The sequence below is a fragment of the Anarhichas minor genome, unplaced genomic scaffold, assembly GCF_050575085.1.
Source record: "Anarhichas minor isolate MPS153535 unplaced genomic scaffold, ASM5057508v1 ptg000024l, whole genome shotgun sequence".
Taxonomy (NCBI): domain Eukaryota; kingdom Metazoa; phylum Chordata; class Actinopteri; order Perciformes; family Anarhichadidae; genus Anarhichas; species Anarhichas minor.
The window spans coordinates 15,356,221-15,376,360 of record NW_027466470.1 but is presented as its reverse complement, the minus strand read 5'-3'; the positions used below and the strand labels follow the sequence as shown (position 1 = coordinate 15,376,360).

General features: G+C 43.3%; 3 protein-coding genes across 3 annotated transcripts; 1 reads left to right on the top strand and 2 right to left on the bottom strand.

The window, feature by feature from the left end:
* Positions 1 to 1,302: 1,302 nt before the first annotated feature.
* On the bottom strand, positions 1,303 to 1,844 carry arl14 (ADP-ribosylation factor-like 14). The gene has a single exon (XM_076098267.1). It carries the CDS (start codon positions 1,842 to 1,844, stop codon positions 1,317 to 1,319), a length of 528 nt encoding a protein of 175 aa, XP_075954382.1. The 3' UTR covers positions 1,303 to 1,316.
* Positions 1,845 to 4,613: 2,769 nt separating this feature from the next.
* On the bottom strand, positions 4,614 to 13,705 carry ppm1la (protein phosphatase, Mg2+/Mn2+ dependent, 1La). The gene is made up of 4 exons (XM_076097899.1): positions 12,686 to 13,705; positions 9,139 to 9,313; positions 7,406 to 7,567; positions 4,614 to 7,060 (listed from the first exon to the last, which is right to left on the bottom strand). The coding sequence occupies exons 1-4, from the start codon at positions 13,082 to 13,084 to the stop codon at positions 6,705 to 6,707; spliced, it is 1,092 nt and encodes a 363-aa protein (XP_075954014.1). The 5' UTR covers positions 13,085 to 13,705; the 3' UTR covers positions 4,614 to 6,704.
* Positions 12,314 to 18,618, top strand: otol1a (otolin 1a). Its single transcript, XM_076097895.1, has 5 exons — positions 12,314 to 16,039; positions 16,156 to 16,637; positions 16,725 to 16,814; positions 16,967 to 17,038; positions 17,211 to 18,618. Exons 2-5 carry the CDS (start codon positions 16,178 to 16,180, stop codon positions 18,095 to 18,097), a joined length of 1,509 nt encoding a protein of 502 aa, XP_075954010.1. The 5' UTR covers positions 12,314 to 16,039; positions 16,156 to 16,177; the 3' UTR covers positions 18,098 to 18,618.
* The last annotated feature ends 1,522 nt before the right edge of the window (positions 18,619 to 20,140 follow it).

The following is a 20,140-nucleotide window of genomic DNA, read 5'->3' as shown; positions in this document are numbered from 1 at the left end:
CGGAAACTTTCTGGGGTGCTTATTATGCTGCTTCTCTTCGCTGCGGGATACTTCGTCCAGCGAATGTTGTGTTCCAGATCCAGGCAGCAGCTCACCCCGCCTCACAGCGGACACCCAACTGTCACCACGTCCCAGGAGCCGCTCGTGGAGAGCAACAGCACACCGAGCGCTTTGATGGAGCCAGCTGCCGCTTCTCAGCTGCCCTCATACGATGAATGCAAACGCCTGCCGACATATGAAGAAACGGTGTGCGGTGGGAGCAGAAGACGGCCGGAGTCCGACATGGGACAAGCTATGTGCATGACAAGGACGTCAGTTTGATAAATGAACGGTTTCACCATTCGACTTTTGAGATTATATTCACTATAATGGACATGTCGGATACACACAAACAAACCGCCCTACTGTTTCCCCTGCAGCAGCCTTGACTGTGCGGATCTATACAAGAAGCGTCCATGCCCTGTACCGGCCGAAGATTGTATCGCTCGCTTTCATCGCTATTTAGAGGATCAACGAATGTTCAAGCTTGGTTCATTTTCTAAAAAGGCACGCTTTATAATGGCTTTGCTAATGTTAATAAATCAGGTATTATTATGCTTTAGTAATCAGTAATAAAACATCAATAAGAATAACTTTGGGGTTGCCATGTCGTAAAAATTCCTTTCTGGCTCGCTCTTTAATTCATCACGAATCATTAACAGCTTATAAACATTTACCACTACAGGCTGGAATGGATAATGAAAAAACAACTTTTTATTTGTTTTATTAATTATTTATCAATGCTTTATTACGCCAGCCAAAGTGTTGTTTTTCTCAAACTGCATGCATGCAGACTGTGTCTTTGTTATTCGCTGATATTGATGATGTATCAATGAAGCCTTTGTGAACCCAAGAGTTTAATCTAAATGCCCAAGGCTCAGTGAGATAATAGAATTCTGCTTAATAATTGAAGATAGGCTGCACACTGGTAAAAATAATTTCTACAGTAGCTTATTAGTACACTCAACTGTGGTTCTAATGCACGGTAATAGACTCCATGGTATCTTATGTTTCCTGTGGTATCCATTAGTGTCAGAGGAAGTAGCCTAATATTTTCACTCACTCTTAAGCATCTTGCAAGATGCTGTTGTTCCAACTGGGATCTGTGCATGCGCATAAAATAAGTGACTTAACCAAAAGGTCCGATCTCATTAAATATGATTTATTGTTGGTAAGGAGGGGTTTGGATTTACACACTTATTTCAAAATGAACGTGTCATATAATCAATGTTTTGAAAATATCTCATTTCGTACAAATAAATGTTGATTCTTTCATTTTATTTGACCATTTGGACCACTTGTCTGAAAGCTTCTTCAACTCCAAATCCCGTCGACGCTGAACAGGGCTGAACGAACCAATCCCGACCTGAGCAAATCTTCCTCAGGTTAAACCAGTCCTTGATTTCAGTGACAGTCAGAGCGCCGTTCACGTCCTGTTTGTTGGCGAGAAGAACCAGCGGACGGCCCCGCAGCTGCTCGCTCTTCAGTGTTTTCTCCAGCTCCTTCCGCGCCTCCTCCAGACGCTCCCTGCCCGAGCTGTCCACAACAAACACGACGACCGCCGCGTCCTGGTGGAAACTCGGCCAGTACTCGCGCATCTTTCCCTGGCCACCGACATCCCACAGGGTTATGGCGACGCTCTTCCTGTTCTTCCTCGCCTCGAGCATTTCCACGTTGAAGCCGATCGTAGGAACAGTGCTGACGGACATATTGTGCTTCAGTTTGTAGAGGAGAGTTGATTTTCCAGCGTTGTCCAGGCCCAGAAGGATAACTTGGGCCTCTGGTTTAGACCCTTGCAGTCCCATGGCGACGTGGAGATATAAAAACAGTCAACTCAAGTGGGAAAGGCACATAATCCAAGTACAGTGCTCTTTTGACGCAGTGTTTGCTTTGTGCGTTGACCGGAGTTTAATAGATGAGCCATTAGCTCCACGCTGACTGACTTACTCACGCTCACAGATAAGGCGCCACACCAGGGGGCAAAGTGTGTACCACCCAGAGGATATCCCTTGTTTATATACGCTGTATGAGTAGAGTTTTGCAAACTTATTGCATCTGTTAAAACAATATTGTTCACCCGCGTTTTAAGCAGTGACACTAATCTTGTCATGAATAAAGGTTACAAAAGGTTATCCTGTTATTTTACTGAAGACATTCTGCTCGTTCACTAAACGCACATTGAAAAGACAATCAGCCATATGGAAAAGTATATTGCTGTAAATGATGAATGAAATCCACTTTAGTAAAACGCTTCTAAATTAGAAAAAGATAAAGAGTCATTAGTTTGTTTGTTTATATAGGACCATGCTGCCATGGATACATTGTTGCACACATACAATAATTTGCCCGAAATTACATTTTGACACAGTTCAGGCATTGCAATCTCACTTAAAACCAGTTGCCTCATTGAAAATGTCAATCAATGGGTAAACAACAACAATATCCAGACTTCACCTGCTAAAGAAAGAAATGCAGTTTTCTAACTGAACCAGCAATATAGTCCTCTATATTGTAAAATAAAGCAAATAATGGTGTTTTTTTAAAGTCGTTAAATCCTTAATTTCAACATACGTTTCAAACATTCACACAGTCCAACCATCCTCTTGACATACATGTGAAAGGTCAAGTGGATCTTGTATCGCTCAGACCCACTGTCCCCAAACAACCTCAACGTTTCAGAGCTTCTCACAAACAAAAGGAGACTATGCTGCTGTGAGAGACCTACTGAACAAACATCCAGTCTTAAGTATAAAAGTGGGTCATTGACCTCAAGTCCATCAATATAATAATAAACTACCATCAATATATAGTATATAAAAACAGGATATTCAAATATAAAAGGAAGGAAAAATAAATGAAGTTCTGTCAGTCATTGGAAGGGTGGCCAACTGTGCCAAAGTGCACTGTGCTTACGAGCCACTCTAGTTCATTTAAACAGCAAAGTGGTTGATGTTAGCTGTTCTCACAATGCTCACCAAACATATCCAACTCTCTACTGACTTAACCCGGACTCCCTTCTTTTATTTGATCCGCTCCACATCATTTTTAAAGACTTTATTTATTATTATAACAGACATAACAATTACGCTGTTTCCAAAGAAAATACGTTTTCTCAGTGCGCATGACTGGCACTCTTCATCACCCCTAACGATCTTCCTCTCGTGCAATCTGACACTGAATATAATGTCTCATATAGACTAAATCAACACATTAGAGTGATCAGTCCAGCCAACTCATGTCCCGGAGACGATTTAAATCCACTTCGACTCCACAGAGCACTTCAGCGAGGGAACCCAAATCAGCAGCATCCTACTGAAAAGACTCCAGAGCTTAAGGACACACGGAGTGCGTCCAAGCACGGGGTGCTTCACTTAATTCCATCTTAATTCCACCTGGGGATTTGACTGTTGCATCAAGTTCTGGTCCATTTCTCTCCCGGCTTCACCCACACGCCACCGGTAGGATTGTCCATCACGTACACCAGTCCCTCGGTGTCACTGCGGCTCTGGGTCCAAGAATGGGCCGCTGACTTCTCCAGTGGCCGCGGGGAAGAGCGAGGACAAGCCGTCTGACCGGTCACCTTCTTCTGAATGCGGACAACAGAGGCCGGAGAACAACATGCATCCGTTTTCTCACACATGTCCACTGCGCCAACGCGCTGAAAAACCACCCGTGCTTCTATGGAGGACTTGGAGCCTTGTTGTCCCATATTGTGACTTAAATTCAAACACCCCTCAAAGCAGAGTTGTGTAATTCGTGCTTGTGTCTAAGATTGTTCAATGCCAAGTTTCTTTCTCTGCTGCCCGCGCACCTGTGTCACTAACGAAGTGCCAAATCTGTATAGAATATAGGCAAGGGGTTTCCAGTAAAGTAGTGTGACGCAGTTGACTTTATGTTTATGAGACGCCCGAATGTTCCAACACGGGTCTTTGACATTTGGATCAGTCAATGTCGAGCTATTCTGAGTCTCTCCACCTGGTAAAGACCGTCACTAATGTTGGCATCATCGAGTGCTTCCGAGCTGTCTGCGTCCCGCCGGAGGGCTGCAGCGGGGTTGGGTTACCTTGCAGACAGCAGCGCTCAGTCGTGGTCTGTATGGAAAGCTATTTGTGGTCCGACAAACGCATCCCGGAAACACGCGGAAGACGTCACGTGTTCCCCCCCCCACCCCACCCCAACTTCACTCTGATCTCATCACTTCATTTTTTTTGCCTATGTGTTCGCGAAATGTGCAGCTTCGTGAGACAGGTGGTTGGTGGAAAGAACACAATTGATTGAAATTTCTGGAGAGATGATAAAACATATTGGTCATTACTTATCTCTTTGGCTGTGCCCTTGAGCAAGGCACTTACAACGTAGCTGCTTGATCAGAATACATATTCGTCTAACATGAATGAGAAAGTGGTGAAACATAAATAAAATGAAACCTTTTGAAAAACTGATGAGAATTTAATTTAAAAAGACAGTTGAAAATAAAGAGTTGTTCTGTCAATGAACTGGTGAGGGTGCTGCACATGTTGATGTGAGTAGTGTAGTGCCAGAAGGCCTTTGAGATAATCAAGACTGGAAATGCATTCAAGATGAAAGACTTAGTTTAATACTGATAGTTTACATACAGATTTGTTTTTTTACACTGCCTTTTCTTTTTGCATTGAGCATCAGCTCAAAAAAGTGATGGGTAATTTACAGGACAAAAAATATTATACAGTATGCTGATTTGGCAATCCGACAGACACACCCAAGCACTCAACAATAAATAAGGCATTCGGTAAACTGTTAAATAAAAAAGGCGTCTCTCAATTGATGCAAATGTCTTTAAACACAGTGGTAATATGGAGTTGAACATGAAACAGCAGCAAATTAAGTTTTACTGTCACCTTTCTTGACAGTTGGAGCATATCATATTACTAGCTACTGCATTCCGGGTTGTACAGTTCACGATGCGTCACCTTTTAGTCCTTTTCTGGAGGAGGGGGCTGGGGGTCAAAGGCAGGCACCAGTGTCCACGGTAACATTGTATGTACGTTGTTCATGACATGGATAAGCGGAAGCACATGCCCTGATATACAGATGGTGTAAAACAACTTTGATGGAACAGTTTACTCCATGAAACTGCAGTTACCAAGAGGTCAGCAACTAAATCAGGTTCTACGTACATTAAAACCCTCTTGTATTACTGAGGATATACAGCGTTTACATTGGCTGATATGTAAGAATTCAACCTTCAAAAAATAAATAAATTAAAAAAAAACGTTTGTGTGTCTGTGTGCATGTGTTGTATGTTGAAGTAATACTCCACCCAGAATCTCTCTTCTGAGTATCACTAACCGTCTGCACTTGAAAAGTGGAAGTACAATTTTGCAGTTTCTGCCTTCAATGAGAAAAGTGGCATGACCAACCCTGAGCTCATTCATTGGTTCAACCTTAACATTAAACAGTTACATCCATACTTGCATACGTGGATGGATTTTGTCTTTGTTAATTACAAACAATTAATAAATTGATCAGCCTTTAAAAAAATGATTACCAGTATAAATTGTTTAATCAAATCTACATTAAAATCCCATAAAAACTCAAAAGTAAAAATTTGTATTACTAATTCGGTTTACTTTCATCTTTAAATGATGAATTAGTTATTACTAAATGGAATCACATTACTTAAAAAAAAAAAAAAAAAAAAAAGGCTTTTAAATGTTAATTATTCCAATTGCTCAAGTTTCCTGCTTAAACATTTACAATTTCCATGTCTGTTTTAACTTAAAGACAGTTCTTGGTCATTTAAAGATGTGCAAGCACCTAAAGGTTGAACAAAATCCAACCCACAGAGCAGCAGTGGGAGCTGTGATTGGCCAAAGTCCTGCCAAAAGAGCAGCTGGCCAATCAGATCTGTTGCTTATTAAATTCATATTTATGCAACTTCTTTTCCACATGTGACACCGTTTCAAGCCGTCTGCAGCCAGAGGGTGAAACCATGGTTAAGAGCTATACCTCTCAAGTCTGCAGGCGGTGAGTGTTTGATACTCAAGAGTTAGATTTTAGGTGCAGCATCACTTCAATTATAAAAGGTATCGATCCACTGGAGTCTTTTTTTGTATTTGACAACATTTTCCAGGTCAAAACTGTGACAGACGCATACATTAATCCAGAGCATCGTCACAATGCAGCAAGCAGGGTGGTGTGATCGCAAATACATTTGCAGTAGCGTCCTGTGGTTGCGCAGTAATTCTTAAGTAGGCACTAGTTGAAGCCTTCTTCGAAGAAGCCTCCAGTGGAGCTGTACCATGTATGTGCATGTACAGCAAACAGTAGTTATTCAATCACAGTCTAATGTGTGCTGGTTAAGAGAAATCCCCTGTCTGCTGTCTGTCTGTCTGTGTTCATGCATCTCCACTGTTCTCAGTATGTGTTTATCGTTAAGTGAACAGATGGTTATGAGATGAGTATTGTGTTCGAATGCCCTTAATTCAATCAAAAACCTACAAAACAAAACAAAACATCATTATTTTGTACACGTTTTTGCATGTGTGTCTGTATGCGTGTGCACATGTTTGGTTCCCAGTGTCCATACTTCCTCCAGTGATATCACGCTCACTGCTTCACCCAGAAGATGCGGAGAATCGTTGAAAACATTGATCACAATGTGAGCTCCCGATCTTGACCCTGACCTACTCCCCCGCCTTGCTGCTCCCCCCAGCTCCACTTTTGAACTTCACCACCATGACGGTGATGTTGTCGGGGCAGCCGCGGTAGAAGGACTGGAGGACGATGCTCTTGGCGCCGAAGTGAGGCTCGTCCAGACGCTCGCGGACGAACCGGACGGCCTCCTCGTTGCTGAAAGCGTCCCACAGGCCGTCTGAGGCCAGGATCATGAACTCTGGCTGCAGCTTGTCCATGTCAAAGGTCATGATATCGGGGTCGGGGATGACTACGTTGAGGTTTTTAAGTGGGTAGTCCCCTAGGGAGCGGGACATGGCCAGGATACCCTGGACTCTCCAGGATCCATTAAAACTGATGAAACCTCCTGGAAGTGAAGAAACAAGAGTGAAAAGGTTTAAGCACAGTCTGATGATCTGCTCAAAATAATGAGTAAGTGTGGCAGAAAACTGAAATGAGCTGGAAAGAGCTGACGTTTCAAATACTGGGTTGATTTGATATAACTTAATAAACAAAGATCACCTGTGAAACTCTTTTAATCACACAGCCTAGGTATCTATTTCAGTTAAGTCTGACCCTGTGCGTTATCAAACACAATGCTGTTTCTAACTTGACCAACAGATGGCAACAAAGGGCCCTAAATTCCTCCCCGCGAGAGCGCAGTGCAGGTACATTCAGTGTGTGGGATATTTGACGGGGTTGTTTTCTCTACCTGCCCTCTTGATCCTCTTGCGCTCCTTCAGCTGGTACGGCTTGTGGTCGTGCGACAGTGCGACAGCGTTTCCGTCTTTGTCACACAACACGCCGCGAGAGTCTCCAACGTTTGCCACTGTGAGTTCTCTGTCTGAAAGCAGGGCTACCAGACATGTGGTTCCTGCATGGGGAGATCGGATGAGAAGGACAAAAAAAATAAGAGGAAACAGTCCAGAAAGTTGTTTTTTAGTTAATGTTCCAACAATTCTGAATTAAATCTGGTTGCCTGTTTATTTGAAACAGCGGGAGCAACAGAAGCATGGGGTTCATCACATCATAAGATGTAATGGTTTTCCACATCTCTTGCTGTCACACTGCACCTGTGTTGCAAGAGAAAAAAACTTTTTGTGCCAGATTTAATGAATTATCTAATGTGTTGCTTGTGGTTGCTGTTCAGAGCAAACAAGAGAATGAAAGGTAATGTTTGGTTTATGTGACATTTAAGATAACAGGGAGCGTTACAACAGTCTTGGGCCACGTCCAAAATGTCAGTAAATATATCTCCAGGAATGAAAATATCAAGAGATCTCTGGTATGATCATATCTGCCACTATTATATTTTCATTGATGTGCCGCACTATAATAAATACAGTGATTTGTATAGATTAGACCACCTAATCCCCAGGCCTGAGCGTACATGTAGAGTAACCTACAATGACATGAGGGAGTGAGCGAGTGAGTGAGTGAGTGAGTGAATCAACTACAGCGTAATACAACACTCAGCCTGCACTACAAGTGGAGCATGCAGGAGCCAGAATAGCAGTTTGTGTTTACATTTACAGAATAATTATCATTGTTTCAAGACCTCTCTTTATGTTTTGTTGATAGCCGTGATTCACTGATTTTGATTGGCAAATTGGGGTTGTGGTAAAGTTAAACATGTTTAGGAAAAAACTCGGGGAGAGAGGAAGTCCTAGCTTTAGTGGAGACCGAACAAAGTCTTTTCACCGTCTCTTCTCATCGTTTAAGAATATATCAGTATCATCTTCGATACATATATTATTTTCCCTCTCTCACACAAACACATTTGAGTCTGACATTGTTTATTGGCCTTCAACATTTGGTAGGATATGAGTTTATTTATTATTTTAGAACAACAAACAAAAAGCGCCTGGATCTCCAACAAAGGTGCGTTAAAACAACTCCTCTATTGCTGCATGGGCTATGACTTTAGAAACGGAATAGCCACTATATTAAGTAAAAAAAAAAACTGAACGTGATGGATTTTTTTTCCGCACTACTCCTCGGACGCTGGAAATTACTTGATTTCAAACAAGGGATTAAGTGGGAGTGGAAGAACAGACGCGACTGGATTTATGGACAAGAGGTAAAAACAAACGTTATTGGATGTGCTATGAGTCATTCAGCTGTCATTGTCTGTTAAACTAAGGAATTGTTTGTCATGTGGATTTCTCGAGGAGGACTTGCTGTTGTTGAAGTTGCTTTCGCTTGTGTGTTGGATGCATAGACTTGATAATAAAATGGTTGGATGTCTCGTGGAGGATTGGATGTTGCTGGAAATCGCCGCGGCTGGAGCGCTACTCTAGAGCCAAATATCATTATATTTTTCTTTTACTGCAACTGCCCTTACAGCTTTCTTCCCGTCTTCTCTCTGTTGACCCATTAACTGTCCCCCCACCACACACACAACTATAAATATTCACTTCCAACCACTCTCCTCCACCCCCTAACCTGCTTCATCGTGGTTGGCAGAGAGCTTGTCCAGCATCTCCCGATCCACAGTCAGGATGCGCTGCTCGAGGATGCTGCCGTAAGAGAGAGCGCTCTCTCTCTTCTCTCTCTCAAAGTTCTGCAGCTGCTGCTTCAGGGAGTCTGGCAGGTGGGCCTTCACGTAGTCAGCCGCAGCCTGGGAGAGAGGGGGGGGGGGAGGGGAGGGAAGAAGAACACGGGGGGGGGGGGTTAAGTCGCCGGAAGAAGCACAGAGCTGTTGTGGTATTGATTGTTTCAAATTAGCTTAAAAGGTTCAGAATGATCTACTTTATGTCAGTAATACATAGACAGCTGTAAGAGATGTTACTGCTTGTGTAACTCATACATTACTGCAAGATTTTAAGGCTAATCTGCAGTCATCCCATGTTCAGCTACTTTATCCTGTAAAGCTCAAAGCTGCACTAATCAATATTCATAATAATAAAGTTATGTTTGGCTTTCATTTTCTACTAAACAAAAAAAATCTGTTCTTATTCATATAACTGGCTGCACTGCATTATACATGTACGGTTCATCACATTTTGTGATTAATTATCCTCAGTTTGGTCCCCAGAATAGAAGAAATAATGTTGTTACTATTTAGGTTTCCCCCTGTTGTTACCAGGTAATTTGACCCAGTACTCTTTACATGAGTACTTCTTTCGTTTCATACAGCAGGTGCTCTGTGTTGAATTATTGAACAACAACCTCCTCCTCCTCCTCCTCCTCCATAGTCTTCTTCCTTTTCTTTCTCTGCCAAGATTTCCATTATGCTAATGCTGTCGAATCAAATCGTTACTAGGAAACCGTCATACCATCTTAATGTCGCGGCAGATACAGAGTACATATTTCATATTCACAGCTCTTATGGAAATGATTGCACTTTGGGCCGTTCCACTTGCACGCTTCACCGTTTGTCTTTCTGATGTTCTGATGATGTGTGAAAGCAGTTCTACAGCACAGCTACAGACCTTCAACATTCATTCGCAAACAAAAACTCACAACCACCAGACTGAAAATGTTTGTCATTAATTAAACGGCATTGGGAGTAGAATACAGCGAGGAAACGACACCTGGACGTGATTATGGCATTCCCAGTGATCATAGAGTGTAACCGTCTCTTACTGCTGCCCTCTTTCTCTCTCTCTCCCTTCTGCTGGACAAATGTACTCATTCATTTAGTGGAGCGAGAAAAGGGCACTCAGTGAGCCACGAAATAAATTTCCACTTACAGACTTCATAAATGACTCAAATATTTCACAGTCTGAGGATTTAATGAGGTTGATTAATCTGTATCGTGGATCTCTTATTGACATCGCTGCTCTATTGCCCCACGAGTCATGAATTCAATTTTATGTAGCAAAGTAGTGCGAAAAGCCTTTTTAAAAGTTGTAAACTTTTCAAAAGTTCCTGCTTCAGCAGCAGGTATAGTCTCTGTAAATCATGAAGGGGAGCAGCAGCTTTGTGCTGACTTTTTATAATTCTGGGCCAGAAACTCACCACCTCGATAAAAATACAGGGAGATAAAAAAAACAGAGCGGCGTTTGAGAAATGTCCTGCATATTTCCAGAGCCGGGAACACACCGCACTGCCAGAGGCAGCCTGGTTCTACCGGCCTGTGTTTGGTTTGGCGGCATTCACTTCATTTAATATTGCCGATGTTTGTGCGAGTGCGTGTTTGTTTTTACAGTTCTGCCAAACTGCATAAAACAAATCACAGCAAATAGGATATCCACACATGTTGTGATATTTCCCGACAACACCGCCGGCATTGAGAGTCCCAGAAGACACAAACAGCTTTTCCACACAACCCTTAACTTTGGACCCGTCCCCCATCGTTTTACTATCTGCATATACTGTTGGTGTTTACTTTTTAGCACTGTGTGTGTGTGTGTGTGTTTCCATATATCAGGATGAGGTCTGTGTATTGATGCTCATGACCCTATGACAGCTGAGGTCCATGTCAGAGTGACACATTATTTTCCAGTCCAAACCCTATTTGACTGTGACTGAAAGATGAAATATAAAAGAATGGGGCAAACACAAATGAATACACAGAGATGCACATTTGAGCAAATAAAAGGAAAGAAAAAATGAGGGAGAAAGAGTGAGAGATGTTAGGACGGACAGGAAAGATAAATATGTGTTTAGGGGACAGGAATGGAGAGGGATCCGTAAACACCTTTGACTCTCTGTTTGTTGTCTCTCTCTCTACGATTGAACACAAACAAGCGGCAACTAATCTTTTACAAAAAGAGAACGGGGAGTTCCCTTTAGTATTTTTCCCCAATCAAACTGTAAGTGCCGATGTGCAGCGGATCAGAACCGGGAATGAATGTTCTGGTGTGACCCGACGTTAAACCAGCAGGAGAACATTTGGTTTGAGAGACGGAGCTTTCATTTTCATTCATGAACGTTTATTGCGGATACGATATAAGAACTATATGCTCAACCCTGACATTCATCTTTTAGTTGCAAATAACACTTTGTACACAGAGCTTGGAAGATGTACATTGATGAATGTGTGTTAGAATAATGATTCAAACTAGAACTGGGTTTAAATTAGAAAACTCCTGAGTTCAACTTTTTATAATTAAGATTAATAAACCCCCTAAATATGTAAGATACCTAATGAATAGAGCTAATGCCCAAACGTCACTGCTTCCAGCCTCTCAAATTGAAAAAGGCTATTTGCTGGTTGTCTTAGCCGTCAATGACAGTCAACTGAATATCTTTGGGTTTGGGATTGCTGTCTCGACAAAACCATCTAAATATGTTCCTGTGTTGCGTTAGTGGAAAAAAAAGCAATAAATGATGTGAAACAGGAATATTGGGCTGTAAATCAGGAACTCAGCCAGTATCATTGACTGGAACCTCTGGGGGACAGGGGGTGGCAGTGTGACAGATGGCGGCTAGGACACGTGGTCTGAAGGGAGCCATGAGAAACCACTGACCCTTGACGACACAGGGAGCGGTGGAAAGATAGACAAAAACTACTCTCACACACACACACACAACTAACCCCCGCACGCACACACACACACACACACACACACACACACACAAGGTCTTTGTGATGCATCCAAAGTCAACTCCCTGATTGGCAGCAGGACAGAGGAGGTGTTCACACAGAAGAAGACAATGATGGAGAGGGGGGGGGCTCAAGGCATATGTATGTGGCACAGTAATTAACTGTGTTCCCATAGAAACCTGGCACGGTGCTGTTATTTTCTATCTCTTATAATATCACTTTATTCAGAATATTATATATCATGTCACAGTGTTGTTGTGATACATCTCCACACATTTCACAATAGGTTGTATTGTTGAGCATGCACCCCCCCCCCCCCCCCAAAAAAGCAGCAAATATTGAGCTACTGTGTGCTTTCTCCCAATACCTCCCCGTCTCTCTACCTGTGCACTGAATTCAAAGTGGCGCTAACTCGCGTGCAGCTGCAGGTCTGGATGAGTCCAGCCTAACGCACGCGGACAACATCGGCCTGTCTAACCTCTCCCCTCCCAGCCATACCTCTCCACCGTGGCCGTCAAATATCCCGAATATGGACGGGTGGCTCTTGTTGGCGATGTCGGTGAGCACCTCGAAGCGGTCCTCCATGTGGTCTCGCCTCCCCTGTATGGAGTACACGGCTACGTTGTTGTTCTTGAAGTCCCAGGTCTTGGAGAACTCCGCGTCCAGGACGCTGAGGCCTCCCAGCCGGTCGTTCTGCATCATCTCCGCCACTTTCCCCTTCACCATCTTCACGGCGTCCCGGCTGGACTTGACGATGGTCTTCACCTCGTCCGTGTGGAAGAAGTAACTCCACAGCGCCAGACTTATGCACAGCAGGAACAACGTCTCCGGCCTGAGGAGAAAATAACGCATGATCCGACCCAGAAGAGACAAGAGCGTCATTGTGTCTCCTATCATCACACGCAACCAAACTGCGGTCTGTCTCTCTCTCCTTTTTTTTTTTTTTTTTTTTTTAAATTGCACAATTCACTCCATCCGCTCGCCGGGAGTGTGACGAAAAATCGATTGGCAAAGACTGAATTTCAACATCTAAAGTGTTTTCTACGGAGGCCTGTTGTCTCTACTCCGACCGCATACGCGCACTGTGCACGGCAGACTGCCAGACACCGGGCCGAGAAGCGCACGACAAAACGCGGGCAGGCCACCGTCACTGACTCGGTCCGATGTCTCGGTCCTATCTTCGGCTCTCTGAACAGCTGCGAGAGGATTCTCCGAGTTGAGCCGATCTCCCGCAGCCCATTGTAGGATGACTGATATTTCGGGTTGGATCCACCCCAACGAGAGACATGTCACCGGCGGGGCCGAGACTCGACGATGTGACTGGAGGTGTCCTCCTTTTCCGCCGCTGACCCCGTCTCTTCCCTCGGATAGCGTGCTCTGTCTCCGCATTCAACAGCACATACTCCACACACACGTCTGCATTCTTGAGCTTGTGTCAAACCAATCGAGAATAAGACCGGTAGTCAGCTGTGGATGTCTTAATAAAGCAAAAACATAGCAAACAAAGCCAACTGGTTTGCACAAAGGATGTTATTTAAATCGGAGCTTTATTTTGAAAGTATTTAGCGGAAGTAGATCTTTTGACACTGACTCATCCATTATGACAAAAGTGCGCAGCTGCAGGATCATACGATGGATAAGACATTGCGGATTGAAATGATGATGTCATCTGATATCAGAGTGATATTAAATCTAAATGCATCTCCACATTGTTATGACCCTGCTGACTTTTCATGTCAACTGGACATTAATCAATAGAATACACTCCATACCATATTTGTAGACGCACACAAATAAAGCAGCTATATATGCAGCACAATTTAAATTCAGATAAAATGGTATGACACAATAACACACTTTAGATTATAATATGGGTTATAATAATTGCGAGAAGAGGCCTTTGTTCAGATGTTGTGACAGCAGTGCATTGACCCAACACTGCCACCTGGTGGCTTCCTGGAGTAATATTTCTCTGACAGTCCTATCAACGTCACAATTCATACTCACACACACGAATCTAATTAATGCAGTCACAAATAGTATTAAACGTTTAACACTTAATTGAAGGTACAGTGTAGCATTTAGGGGGAACTATTTGCAGAAATGGAATATAATACTATAAAACAAACCGTAGTTCCTCTACACACTTGGCCCACGGGAGGAGTTTCCGTTGATTGCAATCTGAAACCTCACAGATAGATGATGCCAAATCCTACACACTGGACCTTTTTAAGCAAAGGAATAAGTGAATCTAACTTCAGTTTTGTTTTGTAATAGTAAAGTATAGTGTTGTCATTGGGCCTCTTTCACAAACAGTGCAGCACAAATCCGTGCTTAGACTGGGCACTGCCTCAGACCGTGTGTACGGCGCACCTGATGAAGGCCCAGCCGGCTGTTTTAATGCACACACACCGTTTAACTAAATGCATCTCATATTACAATCGCATGCATTAAAAAAGGCTTTAATAGACAACAATATTTGAACAATAAATGAATGATGTCAAGGTTATGAAGCTTCGAGCTATTCGGTGCAGCCCAAATACATTTATGAAATGAATTACTTCTGGGAGAAAATCTTTGCCTGATGTCATCACTTTCACCCTCATTTCTCCCACTTATGGATGTTAGTTCAATAATTGCGGGGTGTCTCTCCTCTCAGGCTGACAGATCAGGTGTTCCTTGTCCTCCTCCACCTCCACCTGTTTCCTTGTTTTTCATCTGATTTGGTATTGTTTTTTTCCTGCATAAACTCTAATATCAATTTATTTTTTTAACCGAGCCCAATAGCAATAGCTTCAGTACTTCTGTTTCCTTCTTTAGAGAAATAGGGGCGTGGCAGTATGATTTGCCAACATACACACTAAAATAGGCACTGCGGTAACAATGACATACTTGAGGATGCTTGGGTGATTTAATCTGGATGATTTAATTTTCTTTCTTGTATTTTAAGAGCACACATTATACAACACAGGTCTATAATAAAGCAGTGTATGTACTCAGTTTGTCATGAAATATCCTCAACCCTCAGCTAGACAATTGTCGATGTTCGTAATGACCTTCTTCGCCTTTTTTCTCTTTTGAGTTGTTCATTTATTATTATTTTCATGTACAGTATCATATGGCTCCACATAAGATTGTGTGTGGAACCTTGGCAACTAATGAGGAATCATTCAGAGTTAATGTCAGAGGTTTGAAACTACATCCAGCACAGATTCTGAGACGCGTAAAGCTTGGTTCAGTGGGGCCAGGTTTCCATGAGGTTTACTGGGCTCTTTGGGTTGGTTTGATCAAAGAGATGAACGGTTGGATCAATGTTGCCATGCCGTCTGTTTTGGGACATTGATCCCTCTCCCACTGGGTGCATGGTGATCCATTTTCTGCTTTGAGGTGCTGCCAATTGGTGTGATCGCTACAAGGTGTTGCACCCAGTAACTCTCACATGATGTGCTATTTATTACAAACAATGTGTGTGTGTGTGTGTGTGTGTGTGTACTCTATGCTTATGTACGCATGTTCTGCGGATGTGTGTCTTTGTGTGTAACCTTATATTTCTGCTGTTTGTGTACAAAGCAAGCATGTGTGTGAACACCATTTAAGCAGTGTGTGCACTCACAGGCCCTGGAATCATATCCCACATCACAAAGAATAAAGTCTTGCCTTGTATACGACCTGCTTTATTTCATATCCCTCAGGAGTCATGTAATCTGTTCCTGCCAGCCCACCTACCTCCTAATAACCCCGGTGTTCAGTCCCTTGTTCTCTGTCTCGGGCCAATATAAGGAAAGAGGCAGGCTGCATCAATCAGTCGATGGAAGGGATGGAGTGAAGAGTCAACACCATTTACATCAACAGGTAAGATGCACTTGTTGCTTTTCTATTCATCGGTAACACACTGTGATGCAATACAAAAAAAGTGCTGCACCTGTTTTATCTACATTCCTCAAAACTTCCACTCTTCTCCCTTACAGCTTATTGCGTCAAGCACTCAGAATGCCTTCCGTTCGCCTGGTCCTCCTGACCACTCTCCTTGTGGTACAGATGGCCACGCAGGCCTCCAGCACCAGAACCACACACTGGCCCAAACCTCAGAACACCAAGAAGCCCCCTCGAGCTGGGAGCAGCGGCGGAGGTGGGGGTGGAGGATTCGGACGCACCACCACCACGACCCCATCTCCTTCTAGCAGCCTGCAGACGGATGAGACAACTGAGGTTACAATGGACGCTTACTCCCTGTCCCCTGCAGACAGCACCACCTACTCCAGCGACACTTACTCCACTGAGTTCCCCACCGATGCCATGGCGCCCCCCGGGAACACCCTCGGAAACTATACCCTTGACTACAATGAATGCTTCTTCAACGTCTGTGAGTGCTGTCCGCCAGAGAGAGGCCCCGTAGGGCCCATGGGAGAAAGTGGGCCACCAGGACCGCCAGGAGAGAGGGGCCCTTTGGGTAAAATGGATTATCATTTTCCGACAAATTAGCTTTTGGTGGTCAAATTTTGTTCTTCTTCATACTCCTCTCTGTTTTTTGTTTCAGGGTTACCAGCAGACAAGGGAGAAACAGGGCTCAGAGGACCCCCAGGACCAGCAGGACTACCTGGAGCCAACGGACTCAATGGCGACATAGGTACTACGGGGCTTAACAGCAGGAGAGTTTTTGATTGCCTCTCCGTTTCTCTCTCTCTATCCGTCTCTCCTTTCTTGCAAAACGCCGTCCTGTATAAATCCTGTATAAGAATGTTGTCATTTTCTATGCTTTATTTATCAAAACTACCACAGGTGACAAAGGTGATCAAGGATCGGTGGGTCTTCCTGGTGCCCCTGGCATCCCGGGAAAACCAGGAGAGAGAGGTCAGTAAAAACTTTTACGTATCAGATCATCTCCTTTATTCATACTGAATTAGATGAGATTAAAATATCTATAAATGCACCCTACACACACATGCAAATGTACATTACTATTGGGAAATGTAAGTATTCTAATTACAACATGTCTTGCTATGTGAATATATACTTTCTATAGGTGATCCGGGCCCCAGAGGAGAGAAAGGTGAACGTGGCTTCAGTGGTCTGAAAGGGGACCCTGGAGAAAGAGGAGAGCCTGGCCTGAATGGGACTAAGGGCAACACCGGGCGAGAGGGGCCTATGGGTCCCCCTGGGGTAGCTGGGACAAAGGGTCAGATAGGTGAACATGGACTTACAAGCGAGTGTTTACCAGGCGACAAAGGTCATGTGGGTGAGCGTGGGCCCCCTGGTCTGGGAGGTGAGATGGGCCCCCCAGGAGTGAATGGAACTGATGGTGCAAAGGGAGAGAGAGGGGAGCCAGGGCCTCCGGGTGGGAAGGGGGATACTGGTGCCAGAGGGCCCCCAGGACCTCCAGGAGGCAGGGGCATGGCAGGGCTTCGGGGGGAGAGGGGAGCTAAAGGTGGGCGTGGGCCTCGGGGCCTTAAAGGCCCACCGGGTGAGAGTGTGGAACAGATTCGCTCTGCCTTCAGTGTGGGCTTGTTTCCGAGCAGGTCCTTCCCTCCGCCCGGCCTGCCCGTGAAGTTTGATAAGGTGTTTTATAACGGGGAGGGGCACTGGGACCCAGCACTCAACAAGTTCAACGCCACCTACCCGGGGGTCTACTTATTCAGTTACCACATCACCGTGCGCAACAGGCCCGTGCGTGCTGCCCTCGTGATTAATGGGATACGGAAGCTGCGAACTCGGGATTCTCTGTACGGCCAGGACATCGATCAGGCGTCCAACCTCGCACTGATGCAGCTGAATGAAGGCGACCAGGTGTGGCTGGAGACGCTGAGAGACTGGAACGGAGTTTACTCCAGCAGTGAGGATGACAGCACCTTCTCTGGCTTCCTGCTTTACCCAGACTCAAAGGACAAGCCTACTGCTATGGAAAACCAGTGACTGCAACCTTTGACCTTGAATGAGGCCCGATTTTAACTTCTTGTAGACTCTGCACAGCCTTCAGCCTATTGCACTGCCCTGTCAAATTAATGTGATTCAGCTAAATGCTGCCGCTTCGGTTTCTGCTCGCTGCTGTCATGCTAATCAAACCAAATGCTTTGCTTGCCTTGCTGTATTTGGAGATGGATGAGGCTTGATTATAATGCTGTATGCAACACTTCAGTTCTTTGTAACAACGCATTAAAAATGACTATGCTTGAAATGGATGACCCTTCGGTTTTATTTATTCAGAACCAGAACTAGAAGCTAATTTATAAGCCATTAGTCTCTGCAATTAGGATAGATAAGCTCTGTGTCAATGAGGCCAATACAAATTTGGGAACAATTGATGTAAATATTCAATGATTGCATTTGATTCCCACTAGAGGGTGTAAGGTGTCCAAGTTCTGTAAAGAGGTATTTGAGAGCATCATTAAATGCTGAGATGCTGAGAGAAAATCATAAAAAAAAAAGGTTGCACACATTGAATGAAAATGAAATGTCCCAAAATAATTATTCTTATTAAGACTCAACATGTTCTTGTCCACTTACTGACTGCAAAACAACAGGAGATTAATACTTACTAATGCAGATTCCATTCACACAGCAGAATGGATCATTCTTGCGGACTCTCGTCATTCACTACAGTCTGTTAAATGGGGATTCACTGCAGGAGAGAAAGAGTGACATCCCTGTTCCTCTTCATTATCAGCAAAGATTGAAGGCAGTGATTCATAGCCACAGGAACACAGACCACTGACATGAGTTTATAAAAGCATCCCCCAGAAGCAGATGCAAGTCAAAATAATATTTTTGCATTACATAATAACAACAGATTAGCTGCACCAGACACAGAGGATAACCCTCTGCAGCAGAGAGACAGATGAACACAGTATACATTATACTCTGGTGTACACTGTACCATTTTAAAAAACGGATGCTCCTGTACACAACAGCAATCCAGCTGGAAGATAAATTGAATTTAGTATTTTATTTCTCTGAGAGGTTACTGAGACATTTTTATGTTGTGATGAAGACAATAGGGAAACTGCATTACCTAGTTCTAAAGTATTTTTTCATTGTGTGGTGTTACAATTATTACATTTTCACAGACTTTGCCAAATCTTCAGTAATTGTAATGAAAATATTTGTATCACTAAATTAGATTTAAAGTGACTAAACCTTAAGAGGGATATAGTTAAAATTGAATAATGTTCATATTGTTTTTGAGCAAATTGGAGTACCTAATTTAATACTGAGCAAATCTATTTTGCTAGTTTATGACCAGAATGTTTTTGTGGGTTTTGTATTGATGTCAATAGGATACGTGATGGCCTTTATTATAATATTCTGTTCGGGTGTTGTGTATTTAAGTCATTTTTGTCCAAACTATTTAGAAAAAAACCTTCAGCACACCTCAACGTGTGACAGTTGCGTCAGAGGGAAGTGCAGTCGTAAAACAATGAGAAAAACTGCCGCATACTGTCCACTTACTGCTGAAATATTTATTAACATTACGTTTCAGGCAGTCCGACCTTCATTAGGTATATAATGTTCCCTCCGCAATCAATTACTTTGTCTCTTCTTAATTATTCTTCATTTTCTTATTTCTGAATCTATCTCACACATTGATTGCTATTTTTACAATAAAGCAATAAATTGACCCTACATCTTGGGTCATATTAATGCATCCATACAATACACTTAAGAGCTGTTAGCATATATAAATGTCTCATTCATTTTCATACAAATCTGACCCGAGAACACACTCTGTTTTTCAGAGGGAGACGCAAGTGTGCACTTAACCAAGATTTTAGCCGGTGGCACATAAGAAGATAAATAATTACTATGACATTAAATATAATGACATAATAAACATCAGGGAATTCTATTTTTAATAACAAATATCCAAATAAATGTTGTCAAGCACAGCCTGCATTTTTGTACATTTGTGTCTTTTATGAAGGAATGATTAAAAGCAGGTGATACTTTCTTTTCTCAAAA

Coding starts and splice junctions, on each gene's coding strand:
- ppm1la (XM_076097899.1), bottom strand. CDS start 13,084: ATGATAGGAGACACAATGACGCTCTTGTCTCTTCTGGGTCGGATCATG. Junction 9,314..12,685: donor TTGACGGCCACGGTGGAGAG/GTATGGCTGGGA, acceptor CCTCTCTCCCAG/GCTGCGGCTGACTACGTGAA. Junction 7,568..9,138: donor TGCCAACCACGATGAAGCAG/GTTAGGGGGTGG, acceptor CTCCCCATGCAG/GAACCACATGTCTGGTAGCC.
- arl14 (XM_076098267.1), bottom strand. CDS start 1,844: ATGGGACTGCAAGGGTCTAAACCAGAGGCCCAAGTTATCCTTCTGGGC.
- otol1a (XM_076097895.1), top strand. CDS start 16,178: ATGCCTTCCGTTCGCCTGGTCCTCCTGACCACTCTCCTTGTGGTACAG. Junction 16,638..16,724: donor AGGAGAGAGGGGCCCTTTGG/GTAAAATGGATT, acceptor TTTTTGTTTCAG/GGTTACCAGCAGACAAGGGA. Junction 16,815..16,966: donor CGGACTCAATGGCGACATAG/GTACTACGGGGC, acceptor AAACTACCACAG/GTGACAAAGGTGATCAAGGA.